This window comes from Echiichthys vipera (genome assembly GCF_963691815.1).
Source record: "Echiichthys vipera genome assembly, chromosome: 16".
NCBI lineage: Eukaryota > Metazoa > Chordata > Actinopteri > Perciformes > Trachinidae > Echiichthys > Echiichthys vipera.
Window position 1 is genome coordinate 25,891,222 of NC_139841.1, and position 16,967 is coordinate 25,908,188.

At 46.1% G+C, this 16,967-nt stretch overlaps 1 protein-coding gene across 1 annotated transcript in view; it reads left to right on the top strand.

The window, feature by feature from the left end:
* lhfpl2a (LHFPL tetraspan subfamily member 2a) overlaps positions 1 to 15,185 on the top strand; it is a 51,659-nt gene extending 36,474 nt beyond the window's left edge. Inside the window, exons 3-4 of the mRNA XM_083929976.1 lie at positions 1,607 to 2,435; positions 14,801 to 15,185. Of these exons, the coding sequence (XP_083786102.1) occupies positions 2,015 to 2,435; positions 14,801 to 15,057 (678 nt within the window). The 5' untranslated portion in view covers positions 1,607 to 2,014 and the 3' untranslated portion in view covers positions 15,058 to 15,185. The remainder of the gene's footprint in view (positions 1 to 1,606; positions 2,436 to 14,800) is intronic.
* The last annotated feature ends 1,782 nt before the right edge of the window (positions 15,186 to 16,967 follow it).

Sequence of the window (16,967 nt, forward strand, 5' to 3'; positions counted from 1 at the left end):
TTCGGCACTTATATACATCAAGTAAACCTCTTTTTTTTCGCGTAACAACTGTTAACGGAGAAATCCGGGAGAGTCGCTAACGTGAGATGTTGCGCCGGAATTACACTTTAATAAAACACATTGAACTGACGCCCTTTGCAGCTTCCTCATTGTGCTGTGGTGTCACTGACTCAGCAGTGCCGCAGGGTCGATGTCACCGAGGTTATCACAGGCGGTCATGTGACAGCCGGACGTAGCTAACACTGATTAGCTCGGGGCAGTACAGTGAAGGCATTCAAAGGTCTTTTTTAACCACTAATTCTGCTGAAAATAACAGCAAACCTCTGCAGCAGCATGAGAAGAGTCCCTACACACACAACAAAGCACCAATGGGCTCCTTCCTTTGGGATTGCCTTTGGTAATCCACTTGAATGGACTTTACTATGAGAGGAGCTGGTACAGGGGCCAGGTACAGGGACTCTTCTCATGCTGCTGCAGAGGTTTGCTGTTATTTTGGGTGCCAAAAAAGACGATGGGATAATTTTGCGCCAGAATTCCACTTTAAGAAAATATTTTGCATTAAAAGTTCTCTGAAACTATGCCCTTAAATACGCAAACTGAGGCATTATCTACTTAAATATGGGCGTATTTGTGTACATTTCCAGAACAAACCTCTGAACATTGGATCTTGTTGCATTTTGTTTATTTTGACATAGAAGGTTTTTTACAGAGGGAATTTCAGATACCTTTTTTTATCCCTCCATAAATCAGAAAATACTCTCCACAAAACTCAATTTACAAGAATGAAACTGTCTCGATGTCTTATCTGATGGGTGTAAGTGCCGAAAAAGTCAATACGGTGATTTTGCGCTTGAATTACACTTGAATAAAGCAAAATCCACATCTAAAAGTTTTCATTCCAGCTGGCATTTTAATGAACTGACACCATTTGCAACTTCCTCATTGTGCTGTCCTGTCACTGACTCAGCAGTGCCGCGGGGTTGATGTCACTGAGGTTATCACAGGCGGTCATGTGACAGCCGGACGGGCCGATTGTGTTATCAATCGTTGGCTGACCCCGGGTCAGCTGTGTGGGCTGCCAGATGCGAGGTCTCAGGCTTGTTTTTCTCTCTGTCTGCATCCGCTTCTCATCCCCCTCTTTCCACGTCTTTTTTAACCCCCTCCCATCTCCATCTCCATCTCCATCTCCATCTCCATCTCCACCTCCGCAACATGCATAATGTTTTCCCAGTTTTCATCTTTACAATCCCAGTCATGAAGATCCGCAGGGAGTAGAGAACTCGACGAGTGCCCTGATCACAAATCCTTAAACGTAAACACACAGAAAACAGAAGAGGCCCACTTCAAATGAACACGTCTCCGCACAAGTCATTAAACCCTCTGCCGAAGATCTACAGCAGAACCTCCCTTCCTCCTCTCTCTGCTCCTCCTCCACACTTTCCTCATTCTGCTTTTCCAAATATGACAAAGGAGCAACAGGAGAGCTGCACTTCCTCAAATAAAACAAATCACTCACCGCCTCTTTTTTATATGTGCAATTTCTTTTTTTTATACATGCAATTAAAGCGCTCACCCTGTTGTTCTGTGTCTCTGTTTTATCTCCTAGGTGTGTCTGATGTGACGCCAGCGGGCTGGCTCGGGGAACACAACTTCAATACAATGTAGACACCAAAAACCAGACAGAATAAGAGTGTGAAGACCGAGCCGACAGAAGGAGGGCGAGTCCAAGGAGGAGGAAGAACAGCTGTGCCGAAGCGACACCAGCAGAAGATAAGAAGTGAAAGAAAGGAGAGAAAAAGAGGGAAGCGGCAGACTGTGAATCATTGACGTGAACCTTTTGTGCTCAGCGCTGTCACCGACTCCTTCCTGTGAAGTGTTCACTCGCTCTCACGTCTCCGCCAGAGAAGGATCACAACCTCAGCTCTCGGGCTTCTGAGGGCCTCGCACTTTACCACTTATCCACGTCACAGCGGTGTTGAAGTCTGATCAGAGTGAGACTCCAGCGGCCGTCAGCATGTGCCATGTCATTGTCACCTGCCGCTCCATGCTGTGGACTCTGCTGAGTATCGTGGCCGCGTTCGGAGAGCTCATCGCCTTCATGAGCACTGACTGGCTGGTTGGATTCCCCCGCACCCCCGACGCCGTCTTCGGCCCCCATGGGGCCACCACCGCCGGAGAGGCCTACAGGCCCACTTTAGGCATCTACGGCCGCTGTATAAAACTGCCCCACCTGAAGCGTGGAATACTGTGCGGACCGTACGCGATACACTTTGAGGAGATTGCCAGCGGGTTCTGGCAGGCGACTTCTATCTTCCTGGCGGCGGGGATCCTGCTGCTGTGTGCCGTGGCGTTCATCTCCGTCTTCACCATGTGCTTCCAGAGCATCATGAAGAAGAGCATCTTCAATGTGTGTGGACTGCTGCAAGGGATCGCAGGTGAGATGTGCACATGACACACTTTAAGTGCAATTGAACGTGGCCTTTAAAACATCGATGTTGTCACTCCTGAGGTATTTAACAGACTCAGGTTTGTGTCATTGAACAAATAGTCTTAAAGTCCGGCGTCAAATCATCCCATGGTCTTTTTCGACACTTGCACATATCAAATAAGCCACAGAGACTATTAATGGAGAAGTCCCAGAGTGTCACTAACAATTGGACGTGGCTAACACCGATTAGCTCGGGGCAGTACGGTGAAGGCATTTAAAGGTCTTTTTTAACCACTAATGCTGCTGAAAATAACAGCAAACCTCTTCAGCAGCATGAGAAGAGTCCCTACACACAAAACAAAGCACCATCAGCGTAGTTAGTGAAGCCAGAGTTTATTAAAAGAGTGTTTTAAAGACTTACCTACTGGCCCCTGTACCAGCTCCTCTCATAGTAAAGTCCATTCAAGTGGATTACCAAAGTCAATCCCAAAGGAAGGAGCCCATTGGTGCTTTGTTTTCTGTGTAGGGACTCTTCTCATGCTTCTTATTTTGAGCAGTATTAATGGGTCAAAAAAAGACGTTTGAATGCCTTCACCGTACTGCCCCGAGCTAATCAGTGTTAGCCACATCCGGCTGTTAGCGACTCTACCGGATTTCTCCGTTAATAGGCCATACACAAACTTGATGGCTTATTTGATGTGTGCAAGTGTCGAAAAAGACGCTTTAAGGCTTCAGTTTACGTCATCAGAAATACTTGTCGGATGGTCAGACAGCTTCAGAAACACCCTCCACCCACACCTTTCTAACTGTGAAAAAAGGGAGGCTGTGTCTAATCACTTCTGTAATTTTCCACACCGTGTCAATCCAAATCTCTCACTCACTTTACGCCGTGATCCGTCCGTTTACGGAGGTGAGACAGTTGGCACGGTTTGCACTTTTCTCTCACTTAATCCTTTATAGGGAGCATGTTCTGAGGAATATATTGGGATAAGTGTTTTAGTGTAAAATATTACCAATAAAGTGAGAAGGAGAGAATAGGAGAGAGCATTATCCCCATATTTAAACTCCTCCTTGTTTTCCTTCTGGTTCTGTTCCCTAAAATGTCTGACACTGACTACGCTGATGATACTGATACTGATCAGGACCCGCCTCCAAGCTTGAGTCCAAAAGAAATCAGGCTTGAACCTTCGTGAACCCGCATAGTTTTTGTCCAAAGCCCGACCCAAGCCTTAACCACAACAGCAAGTTTTGTGCCCGGGCACGATTAAAAAACAGAATTTCCACTGTAAAAGATAAATATTAACTAATTTATGAAAAGGTAAAGTCAACAAAGATCTTTTCAGTGACGTAACAGATCATATTATGCCATATTAAATACAGATTGTAACGCACACAATGGGATACAGCCCATAAATTATTCATGACAATACATGACTGGTGGCTGGGAGAGGTGCCAGTTCATCTCCTGGGCACTGCCGAGGTGCTGTTGATGAGCAAGGCACTGAACCCCCAACTGCTCAGGGCGCTGGTCACTGGCAGCCCCCTCGCTCTAACATCTCTCCATTAAATGCATGTATATAGGTCCTGTCTGTGCATGTGTGTGTATTTCAGGCCTGTGTGTGTAAAATGAAAAAATAGAGTGAAAATTGAATTTCCCCATTGCGGGACAAATTAAGGACTTCTTCTTCTATTTCTTCTTCTTCTTCTTCTTCTTCTTCTTCTTCTTCTTCTTCTTCTTCTTCTTCTTCTTCTATAAAGCATGCATTAAAAAAACTGGGAAATCTGCACAAACCTGACCTGATTCAAGCCTGAACTTTGAGAAATTACAGGGCAGCGAATCAAAGCCCTTGCAAACTTCATACCTTGATAAACTCTGTTCGTCTCATTCGTTCCGCGCTCTTCGTAAATTCCCTTTGGAGGCGATAAAGATGTGTTTTGCTCACTTGACTGTACTCCTCTAAAGAGAGACTTGTGAAGCTAACTAACGGTCCATCTAACCTTCAATTGTTCCCCTTCATTCCTGTGGCGTCCGCCGTTCATCAAGGTAAATAAAAAAAAGTTCTACTTTCAGCCCAACGCGTTCATTACGAGCACCGCAACTCCCACCGCCACAATTATGTGTTTGAATCTCGTGAAGTCTTCTGTGAACTTTTACCCCAGAGCAACTGCCACCCAAATATTGACTTTCTACCCGGTCAGCTGGAAAAAAGCGAGTGGAGCACGCATGCGTATCTCTGAAGGGTGTGTACCTCCAGTGTTGTGTGTCTGAGGCCAAATCTCAGGCCGCTTTGACTTGAGTTTGGTGAGTTATAGGAGGGAGGAGGCCATGAGATCACCCTCGCTGAACCTCCTCTTTCTCTCGCACACTGTGAAGGCTCCCAGCTCTGCGGTGGTGATTATGGCTGCTGTCCTCCCCCACAGTTGTTTATTTGGCGCAGGCCTAAACAGAAAAAAAGGTGGGCGACGTGTGGTGAAGGATGGGCTGAGCTGTAAACCCAGCTCTGTGCAGGCCTGAGAGAAGTCCGTCAATAGTGAAGCGTGGATATTATTCAATACATCGATCATTTATGTATGAGGCTGTAGCTGCATGAGTCAGATGGAGCGGTATGACCATTAGACGTTTGGGGACTCCTTAAAGTCAATATTGAATCGCTAAATATGCTACTTTGGGTTAAGCTTCTGAGCCCTGAGGAGGCGGAGGAGTGCTCTGAACAGATTGAACGTTCAGCAGAGAGGTGATTCATCCTGCAGGAGGGGCTCGGTTTGATTTGAGTGTTTTTTTCATTGCTGTGACTCTGGAGTTTTACTGGGATCGGTTGTAACTGTGTGAATCCATGCGGAGTGGCTCTTGGATCAGCAACTCCAGAGCCACCAGGTGACGGGTTTTGGGTGGAGTATCCCTCTAAGTACAGGTTTGACCCTTCACTAAGCCATGCAGTCTTGGTTATGGTTATGGTGATGGTTGAGCTTCCATTTACTACTTTACTATTTACAGCTTCCTCATTCACTACTGTAGGTTGTAAAGCTAGGTAGCCGGGCAAGCTAACATTTGCAGAAGTCACATAATCCGTAGAGTTAGGGCCGCAACTAACGGTTGATTATTTTTTCCGATTTATCGATTAGTTGTCTGGGGGGTTCTCCTAAGAAGGACTAAAAGTTCTTAGTTCAGAGTCATTTCTTCAAACCTCATCCCAAAGCCTCTGAGAGCAACTTTTACTAAGGGGTGGGACGGACGACTGAACTCAAACTCGAGGGCGGGGTCGACCTCGTTGCTATGGATGACATCATGTTCATCCCTTCTATGCCCAAAGTGATTGGCTGAGAGGGAATGAGTCCCTAAGAGTGAGTTTATGACAGAAACACTCCAATGGGGAAGTGAATGAACTGCAGCCCTATGTGGGGTCTGGATGGGACGTTTATCGTCTGGAGCAAAACCCTCCTGACCGGCAGCCGAGAGACGCCAAGATCGTCTGAGTCGGCTGGTGATGTGACGCATCCCTGACCAACTCTTCCACATTCATAATACCGTCGCCATTAAGGAAATACCTTCTTAAAAGCTCACTTTCATTGAATCTCTCCAAAATGTTGACTGTGACAGTTTCAGGAAATGGTGGAAAGCGTCGATTAGTGAGTTCCCAGTGTCCAGGATGACGTCCTCAAATGTTTTTCAGAGAGTTGTTTTCTTTAAAAAAAATGACTCAAACCAATTCATTGATTATCAAAACTGCTGGGAGGAGGCCTCGGGGAAGACCCAGGACCAGGTGGAGAGGTTATATCTCCACACTGGCCTAGGAACGCCTCAGGATCCCCCAGTTAGAGCTGGTTAATGTGGCCCGGGAAAGGGAAGTTTGGGGTCTCCTGCTAAAGCTGCTGCCCCCACGACCCGACCCCGGATAAGAGGCTGAAGATGAGATGAGATAATTCAATATTTGACAACGAATCGATTAATTGTCGCAGCTCTAAGTACAGTCCATAACTTATACTTTTGTTGTTTTTAGATTTCAGAAATGCCTTAAAAAGCGTTTTAGATCCAGAGCGTAGTTCTCTGAGTGTTGACAGGAGCATTGCAGCAGAGCAGAAACCAGCATCACCACTAAAGTAGTGTTATATAACCTGTAAAGCCCTCTGTTTATAGTGACCATCCGAGAGTCTAAGGTATGAAAGTGGGGAAATGCTCCGCTGAGTCTCCTCATTGTGGAGAGGATGAGGATGCGGAAGAGGAAAGGGGGCGAGGGGAGCTTCAAACAGACACCGAGGAGGAGGAGGAGGAGGAGGAGGAGGGGGGGGGGGTTTCCTTCGTGCCTGTGGAGCTAAAAGGGTCGATAACCTTTTTACTCGTTTCAACCGCAGGAAGAGATAAGAACCCAGAACCTAACGTCTAACAGAGTTCACCTTCTTTATGCACCAGCGACAGTCTTCAACGTGTCTTTTTTTCTTTTTACGAGGCCTGTGAATGATATCATATCACCGATGCTGCGCCGCGCCACGCCATCCCCGGCTCTCCGCTAATCACTATTTCCACTATTCGTGCCGACCCTCCGGTAATGAGAAAACTGGAGCCAGACGACAGATGTTTGGGGAAGTGATTGACCTCAGATGGGAAGATCGTGATAGCGCTGCCAGGGACGCTCACGTCATTGCCCTGCAGTCTCCAAAGCCCATTAACCTAATCTTCACACACACACACACACACACACACACACACACTGATGTCACTTGTGTTTTTTTACTCTTTTGTCCCCTATGACACACTTTCTGCCGGCCCCATCACATGCCGTTAACCAGACTCCATCTCAGGTTGTTTTTATGACTTCGGCTCAAGGTAAATCCATTCCCCCTTTTGCTGAATGGCTAAAACAGACTGTCGAGGGTCAGTCGCAGAGCCCCCCCGAAGACTTCTCGACTACCTGTAGCGTACATTTATTGAAACGCCGCGCTCACTCATTCAACCTTTAGCCAGGAAAAGGGTATTGAGGACAAGACGGTGAACGAACCCCGCAGTAAAAACTCTCCTCGGATTCTGTCAAATGCTTTTATTACCTGCCGTAAACTTTCCCTCCAGCCACTGAGTCACGGAGCTCGTCACACGTTTAACCGTCGACTCAGCCCCCGGCCTGGAAATGAGGCAGGAATTTAAGCAGCATCACTGCGTGGTGATGACTCCGACATAAGGTAGCATGTAAATAAGGAAGAACTGCTGGATTCCTGTGCGTTTACTAGCTTTAATAAGAACAAACCAAATGTGGCGCAAACATGCAACGTTAGGAGAAGCCTTTGTTATTTTTCACGTTTACAGTCATTTATCAGTCATTTTTACAACGGGGAGCATTTTACAACCAATAAACGTTCACTTCTTTAATTGGAAAGCTTTTATCAAACACCTTTCCAGGGGCAGCATCCAGCTGTTTTTAAGCAAATAAGCTCCAATAAAGCCGCAGTACAACTACCTGCCCAGCACCACACATCACACACACACACAGAGCGGAGCATTTAGCACCTGAGGAGACGGATATTCCCCTCAGGAGTGAGGCCGTGTCCACACGCACGTGTTCTGAGACAACGGGCCCACAGGCATCTAAGAACCCCCTGACTCTGTCTACATAGGCCCAAGACACCCAAGGCATTTGCATCCATTTGTGGTGGTTTTGCATCTATTTTTGGGTCATTTTGCATCCTTTTTGGGTGGTTTGGCATCTTTTTTGTGATTGTTTTGCATCCTTTTGTGGTGGTTTTGCCTCTATTTTTAGTCATTTTGCATCTTTTTGGGTGGTTTTGCATCTATTTCTAGTCATTTTGCATCTTTTTGTGATTGTTTTGCATCTATTTTTATTAATTTTGCATCCTTTTTGGGTGGTTTTACATCATTTTGTGATTGTTTTGCATCGTTTTTGGGTGGTTTTGCATCTATTTTTATTAATTTTGCATCCTTTTGTGGTGGTTTTGCATCTATTTTTAGTCATTTGGCATCCTTTTGGGGTGGTTTTGCATCTATTTTTAGTCATTTGGCATCCTTTTGGGGTGGTTTTGCATCTATTTTTAGTCATTTGGCATCCTTTTGGGGTGGTTTTGCATCTTTTTGTGATTGTTTTGCATCCATTTTTAGTCATTTAACGTTCATATGTCGTCATTTTGTTTATCTCTGTGCTCATCTTTCGTCTATTTTTAATCATTTTGCGTGTCTTTGTCGAGGTTTTTGTCTATTTTCAGTCATTTAGCATCTCTTCATGGTAATTTTGCATCCCTATAGTTTTTTTTGTCTGTTTGTGGTTATTTTTTTGTTGATTTCTGTATACTAGTCATTTAGCATTTAGTATCAAAATATACTCAAAACATACTACTTACTGTTGAGCAACAACAGTTCAAATATTAGACCATAAACACAACATTAAATGCATCAGGTTGTTGCTAAACATCTGAAATACACACACAAAACTAACATTATTGTTAAAATCTGATCTGAGTGTCTACAATTAAGTACTGTCTGTTTGTTTTATTCAATTATTTTTTTGTAAGATAAAACATTGAAGCCGTGTGTTGAGTCGTCTACAGTGGTGGGAGAAGTTCTCAAACCTCTTATCCGTAGTAAAAGTAAATTTACCATCGTCTAAAAACACAGACGTATTATCAGAATGATGCACTTAAAAGTATTCAGAGTAAACACTCTTCCTCCCCCATTATATACTCATCATAAAATTTAATTATAAATAAATTAAAAATAAAAAAAATAAAAAAAAAAAATAATAAAAAAAAATAAATTAAAAAAAATTAATAAATAAAAAATAAAAATAATATAAAAATAAAAAAAAAAATAAAAAAAGCACTCGTTCCCTTCCCGCCTGCAGTGGATTAACTCGGCTTCTCTTCTACCCCTTAAGTCCTTTTTCACACTAAATCCCACACATTTAATGTCTCCAGCTTCTTAAATCTGAACACTTGCTGCTTTTTATTCTCTTAACATGATACTTTATTAAATATCTTTGGGGTTTTGGTTCGTTTGTTGGACAAAACAAGACCGTAGAAGACCTCCCCTTCTGTTCCTGTTTTACAAACCGAGTGATTAATAGAGAAAGGGGTTGCCAGTATTTCCCTTTTGCCCTCTCGCTGTCTCTTCCCCTTTATTTTCTCTTGGTGCGGATCCCAGCGGTGGACCCGGCTCTTCTCTTCTTGTCTTTTTTTTTCCTGGAAAGGAGAAGGGCGGCCAGATTTCTCGGAGCAGAGTTGCAGACGTGCTGTGCTGTATTACAGGGTGGAGGCTGTGGGAGCAGAGGTTAGGAGGGAGGAGGAGGAGGAGGTGGTGTTGGTGGCAGGGAGGCAGCTATCAGACACGGATTGATGGTGGAGAATTGACAGTTTGGAAGTTAACGGAGACGAGAGCCAGTGCAGAGGGAATAGCGAGGCTGGGAGGGTGGAGCGCAGAGGGATATTAGGTTAGAAGGTCCAGTGTGTAGAGGGGGAGTGTGTGCCTGTGTGTGTGTGTGCGCGCGTGTGTGTATGGAGGCGGTGGGGGTCTTAGGAGGGGTGGAGTTGAGAATTAAAACCATACCTTCAATCCATCACTGGAGCCGGTCTGGACGTCAGGGCAGTGCAGCAACATGTGGAAAGAATTTATGACCTAGTTTTCATTTCCTTGTTTAATACGATATTGTGCGCTTTAAGAGGGAGAAAGAGAACGGGAAGGAGAAAAGAAAGGAAGCAGAGAGAGAGAGAGTGAGACAGTCAGTTTCACCTCCACATTTGTTTTTACGGAGTCGAAGCAGCTCGTCTACGGAGAGCTACGTTAACACGAGACTGGAATTCTCATCTTCTGTCTGCGTCATTTCTGTAATTGCGTTATTGTAAATGTTTCCTCCTGAGCTCTGATTGGTGGCAGGCCCCTCGTCCGTCCGTCTGTCCGTCCGTCCCCATGACATTAAACGACTTTAGCCCTGTTCGGACAGGACGTGGGGTAAAGTCATTTTTACCAGAGGTTTTAGTCCCGTCCAAATTCGCCGCGTCAGTAATCAACGCAAACTGATGCTGTCTGAATACGAGCCTCTGTGAAACATGTTATTCCGTCGTATCGCGTTAATACGTAGTTCCCACATTTTTCTGCCCACGAAGGCGCTTGAAGATGCACTGAACACCTTATTTTAGTTAATCGCATTCTCTGCTTTAGTTTCATGTTTAGTCAGTTTTGTGATATCAGGAAGATACGTAGCACGCACACAGAGACAGGGAGGGGACGGCAGCGCGTAAATGAAGTAAGCCCTCCCACCTCTGGTAGAATACGTGGATTTCGTCCTGAGGTTAGACTGTTTTAACCCACGTCCCCACGTCAGACTAATCCCGTATGAATAGGGCTTTAGAGTGAAGATTTCACGTGTCTAGATTATGTATAATCTGCTGCAGCGATAAGAAGATCTTCAGTAAAAGTAGCAACACTGCAGAAAAAAGTCCTGCATTCAATCTTTTACTTAAACGTAATGTTTCTGCCTCTAGGGGGGGGGTCTCTCAAACAATAACAAAAGACGCAGATTGGTGACGTGACCGACTCTCGAAGCAGGTTATTGAAGCTGGTAAAACCACTGAATAAAGCGGTTTCATGTTCAGTGTTTCTTCGATGTTATTTGCTCAGCTTGTTTCTCTGACAACTTGAGATCCAATCGAACAAAATCCTTCACCCGGTTAAGAAACAACCACCCGTTTTCATCTGCTTATCCAGGCAGAGTATTTCAGACGCCCCCTCTCCCCAGCAACGCCTCCCAGCTCCTCCTCCTGTTAGGGGGACCCCGAGGCACTCCCGGGCCAGACGAGATATACGATCTCTCCAGCATGTTCTGGGTCTACCCCCGGGGCCTTGTCCCAGTTGGATGTGCCTAGAAAACCTCTAACAGGAGGCGCCCGGGGGGCATCCTGATCAGAAGCCCAAACCTCCACTGGCCTCATGCAATGTGAAAAAACAGCTCTCTCTCTCTCTCTCTACGGCGTCTGAGCTCCTCAACCTACCTCTCTAAGGCCCAGCCACCCTGCGGAGGAAACTCATTTCGGCCGCTTGTATCCGCAATCTCATTCTTTCAGTCACAGCTCAAAGCTTCTGACCATAGGTGAGGGTCGGGACGCGGATCTACGGGTGAATCGAGAGCCATGTTTAGTTAAAATAAAGTTAAAAATGGCAGACAACCACTTTGCCAACGCACTTGCACAAAGACGATATGACGCCACTGATGGGCGACCAAACGTGACGGAGCGCTGCTGTGAATAAACTGACGCTTTTCACTGCTTTGTACGGAGCCCCCATGCTGACATTAGATTAAAAAAAAGAATGCGTGGCCTTGCTTTACGATCTCATGGCCACAAGATCATTCACCTTCAGTAGCGGGATGGTTATCCACATGGAGCTGGCAGTGATGCTGTTTATTATTCACAATTAAAGGTCATTATGGTCTGCCTGAGGATGTCAGTGACAGGTTCGAGGATGTGTGCTGTTTTTTGAGACATTTGCTGACCACAGATCAGTTCTTACAGCCACAGTCCTACCTTTACTGTAGTAGTTAGAAATTACAACCTGGTCCTGTATCACCAGATTAGCTGTCATCGCTGATTGAGCAGCGTTTGTCCCGGCCGTGTGTTGATGTCTAAAATCACCAATGTCTCCCAGGTCCTTCCAGCTGCTGAATGATGAAATCTATGACTCCCCTGACATCAGCATATTCCTTGCGTTTAGGTCCATGCATTTTAAGCAGCCAAATTAAGTGTCTCTAACCGCAAGTCACTTAAGTATGTCATTGTAATTCATTCCTATATTAAAATAAAATGAAATGAATTCAAACTTCAAACTCTGCATGGACATGACTGCAGTAATTAACTCTGTGGTCTTTTTTTGAATCTGATGTCACGTGGGGCAAAATCTCTGGTCTACATCCTGAAAATCAGTTGAGCCTCTGAGACAGATTTGAAAAAAGTAAGACGAAGACTCAGAAGCTGGTCGGCTAAAAACACGCAGCTAACGTCTGCTAACATGTGTTGACATAAGCGTTTATCAGCCCGGGGACGTTCACAGTCATTAGCCAGTATTGGCACAGACTAATGGAGGCTATTTATGAAACATCTACCACAACAAAACGCCAATAAAATGACCCGTTCAAAAAAAGTCTGCTGACTTAGCATCTGTTTTCAGGCCCAAATCCTGACGTTGGTTTTCCACCGCTCAGAGGAATCTCCGATGTTGTCTCGTCTTTGGGTTCCTATATAGGTCATATTAGTGTCTTTTCCTCGGCCGACTGTCATTTTCTCTAACCTTCTTCGTTGGGGGCGAGCAGAGGCCGCTTGCTGGTATCGGTCTTTTCCTTCTCCATGGTAACAGAAGCTCCGGTAGCTGAGCTGCTAAGCTAATCGCTAGCCGCTCAGAGCTTACAGGAAAGGAGGGGGAGTGGGAGGGGATGGGGGGGATTGGATCGGGGGTACGAAGAAATTGATCAATGGGAACTTTCGGTACTGATGGCTCCCATTGGTCGACTGAATGGATTTTTTTGGTTCTTTTTGCTATTCATACTGTGTAGATCAGACTACAGCCCCATAATCGCCTTACAAACAATGTTAATAATAATTACCAATATTCCAAATCATAGATCATTGCTTAAATCTGTAATATAACATCATCATGTATTTGTTGATTATGTTTAGTATTAATTATGTGAATCTGCAGAGTAAGTGTAGAGTTAGTGAAGTACCTCAGAACTGTACCAAAGCTCAAGAATTGACTCAGTGTGTGTTTACTTACTCTCCACCGCCTGTGTGTCAGGAGTTGTAGTTTGAAGCCAAGTCACGGCGGTAGAACTGGGTCACAGTAAGACAGGAAGTGACTCCATCCTTCCTCCGAGACGCCGGAGGGTCAGCCGGTGACTGGAGCAAGAGGGGAAGCCCTTCAGCTACCTCTTCCTGTTGTTCTCCGCTCTCTGCCGTGCACTGACCCGACGGGCATGCGCGTGTCAAGATTCACCTTTAGTTCTCTCTTTCCTGCCTCACTGCTGCGATCGTCTCCTGTCAGGTTTCAGACGGTCGGCAGGAAATCATTTCTGCCTGGTGCAACGTTTGTCAATGTCCTGATGGGATGCTTCAAGTGTCATGGTGGCAGGAAATGTTTTTGTACCATTTAATACCTTGTGTGTGTGTGTGTGTGTGTGTGTGTGTGTGTGTGGGGGGGGGGGTTTCAAGAGAGACAGTTCACGCCAAAATAAAAAATACCTGGATATCTGCCTTGTTTCCAATATAATGGAACTAGATGGCATTCAGGGCTGCACGGTGGTGTAGTGGTTAGCACTGTCACCTCACAGCGAGAAGGTTCCAGGTTTGAATCCCGGCTTGGGCCTTTCTGTGTGGAGTTTGCATGTTCTCCCCGTGTCTGCGTGGGTTTTCTCCGGGTTCTCCGGTTTCCTCCCACAGTCCAAAGACGTGCAGGTGTTCGGTTCATTGATGACTCTAAATCACCCGTAGGTGTGAATGGTTGTCTGTCTCTGTTCGTCTCTATGTGTCCTGTGATAGACTGGCGTCCTGTCCAGGGTGGACCCCGCCTCACGCCCGATGTCAGCTGGGATCGGCTCCAGCCCCCCCGCGACCCCGACCCCGGGATAAGCGGTTGAAGATGAATGAATGAATGAATAGATGGCATTCAGCTTATGGTTTAACAAATCACCATAAAATACCTTTTGAAAGACGTCTCTTTCCAGAAACCATAACCTGGTTATTCTAATAATCCACTAAGCTGTCGGGAGCATTTTCACGTAGGAACTATTTTCTCTCGACACAAGTCAATGGTGGTGAATTTCTGTTATCGTGATAATCGTAAATATCCTCACGGGCGACTTGACCGACAAACTGACTGTGGTTTACTTCCGTTTTTACTCTGTGGCTTTAATTTGTCCAGAAAGCCCAGAAATAACAGCTCAAATCAAGAAGTGAAAGTTTTCGTCGCACGTTCATTAACATCGCTATGTATTTAACCACAACGACATCTGAAATAAAAGAAATTAAGTAGAAATTCAATTGTACGAATGTATTTTTGTGACCAGAATTAATATCCCTAGACTGACTGCTACAGACGACCACAATGAAGTGTTTCTAAATAGGGTTGGCATCCTACATAGTTGCCCTGCGATAGACTGGCGTCCTGTCCAGGGTGGACCCCGCCTCACGCCCGATGTCAGCTGGGATCGGCTCCAGCACCCCCCACGACGGTTGAAGATGAATGAATGAATGAATCCCACATAGTGTACATTTCAAGCACTTGATTCAAGATCCAAGCACTTTTCAAACCTTTCCAACCCCCGTAAGCTCCCGCGTGTTCTAACGACTACCGTCAGTTCACGCTCCCTCTCTCTGTGTCTCCCCTCGCAGGTCTGTTTCTGATCCTGGGTCTGATGCTGTACCCCGCTGGCTGGGGTTCGGAGAAGGTCCAGCTGTACTGCGGCCCCGACGCGGCTCCGTACCGGGCCGGGCTCTGCTCCATGGGCTGGGCCTTCTACACGGCCATGGGCGGCACCGTGCTCACCTTCGTCTGCGCCGTCTTCTCCGCGCAGGCGGAGATCGCCACCTCCAGCGACAAGGTCCAGGAGGAGATCGAGGAGGGGAAGAGCCTCATCTGCCTCCTCTGAGGGCCCAGATACTTTTGTCTTGTTCGGGGGGGAAAAGAGGAGACGGAGAGGAACACCCGCAACTTCTGCCTGTCCTCGTGAGGCCGGCCTGTGAAAACGGAGGCCCCCGCATTGTTTACCACTAAAACTGACCCTGTGTTTGTCTCCGTTTTGTTGTTTATGTGGGAGAAATCTACAAGTGCCAAGTGTTTTTTCTTCTCAGTGTTTGTCCTTCAGCCACTAGAGGTGCTGTGTGTTATAGTATTCATGTTTAAGCACGTGGACGCCCCGAGAGGCTTTGTCTGTCACCACGTGTTCTGTAAATAAGTGTGATTTATATATATTTTGTACATAGTTACGATCGCAGAATGATTGGGTCAGCTTGATCCGGGCCGGGCTGATGATGGCGTCGCTCTTGCCTTTAAAACACTGGTGTATCCGTCACCGGCGTGCGACCAGCAAACCTGGATCCGTCAGCTGTTTTTGTGAGTATAAACTCAAACAAGGGAACCACTACTCAGTCAGAATAAACTACTCACAGAACACACGGCTTCAGCTCAGAGCGGGGGTCCCTTTTCTCAAGAGCTTACAGAATGTACTGTTGCCTGAATGATCGGTGTTCGCAGAGCCTTGAGATGTATCGATGGAAGTTAGTATTCACACAGACTGCACAGGGACGAGCAGAGGAAGCGCGTCTGTCCTCTGTTCTGCAAAGAATCGTGATGAAGTGAGCTCAATCCCAGCCTGAGCTGAGCTGAGCGTCGGACCTGTGAAGGGTCCGGTCCTCACTCAGCAGACGCGGATGGGACACGAATGTCGAGGACACACACATGAAGTATTGCTGTTGTTAGTAAGGTTTCAGGGAGTCATAGATAGCGTCCTGTCTGTTCCCGTTTGTTTCTGCCAAATGAATAAAGCGAAGGGAGAAAAAAGAACGAAGGTTTTGTGTCAGTTTTTATCCAGTGGGAGCTTCACTGTGAGGAAAGGGGGGAGGAGGAGGAGGGAGGGAGGAGGTGCAGCAAGTGGAGCAGCCAGCTTGGTGCTGCTGAGACCTCGGTTTGGCCCTTGAGGTGGGGGTGGGTACGTTTTCCAGCCAGCGGGTGATCAGTTTTTCCAATGATGCAGAACTGAACTCTACATGTGTGTCTCTCTCTCTCTCTCTCTCTCTCTCTCTCTCTCTCTCTCTCTCTCTCTCTCTCTCTCTCTCTCTCTCTCTCTCTCTCTCTCTCTCTCTCTCTCTCTCTCTCTCTCTCTCTCTCTCTCTCTCTCTCTCTCTCTCTCTCTCTCTCTCTCTCTCTCTGTGCCTCGAGTACATTACTCAAGGCTTTCCTTCAGTGCAACTTTGACATACTTATTTCCATTTTATGCAACTTCTTCTCTGCCACATATCACAGGGAAATACATCATCGCAGCTGTGCTTCGGTTGTAAGCTAAAGACGACTGAAGAGAGAGAGAACAGTGGGTTTTTACAGTTATCTATCTCTCGAAAAACAACGCTATATGAGAGCGTGGAGGGTGAACCAGAACAGTAACGCTGTGGGCCGGAGAGCTGAACAACAAGCTGAAACACACTTTAAAGCTCCATAAAGCTTGAGGGGAGCTGCAGGTTTGGGGGATAACCAAGCGGAAACAAACGTGGAAGTGCCAAAATCTGCAGTTCCTCAAACGGCCACTTGAGGCTGGCTCCAAAAGTGAGTCGATCCCCATAGACCCCCCCCCCCCCCCCCCCATGTTTAAATGCCGACTTTACAGCAGAAATAAACATGGTTACATGTCTCTATAGATAATATCCCCATTAATGACAATGATAAGGGGGGTGAAATTTTATTTAACTCAGCTGTTTCAATTAAAAACACAACTTAAAGTTCTGCATTATTAAAGGATGGCCGCACAGGTGGCGAGCATAGAGTGTTTAGCTTCATCGACACCCG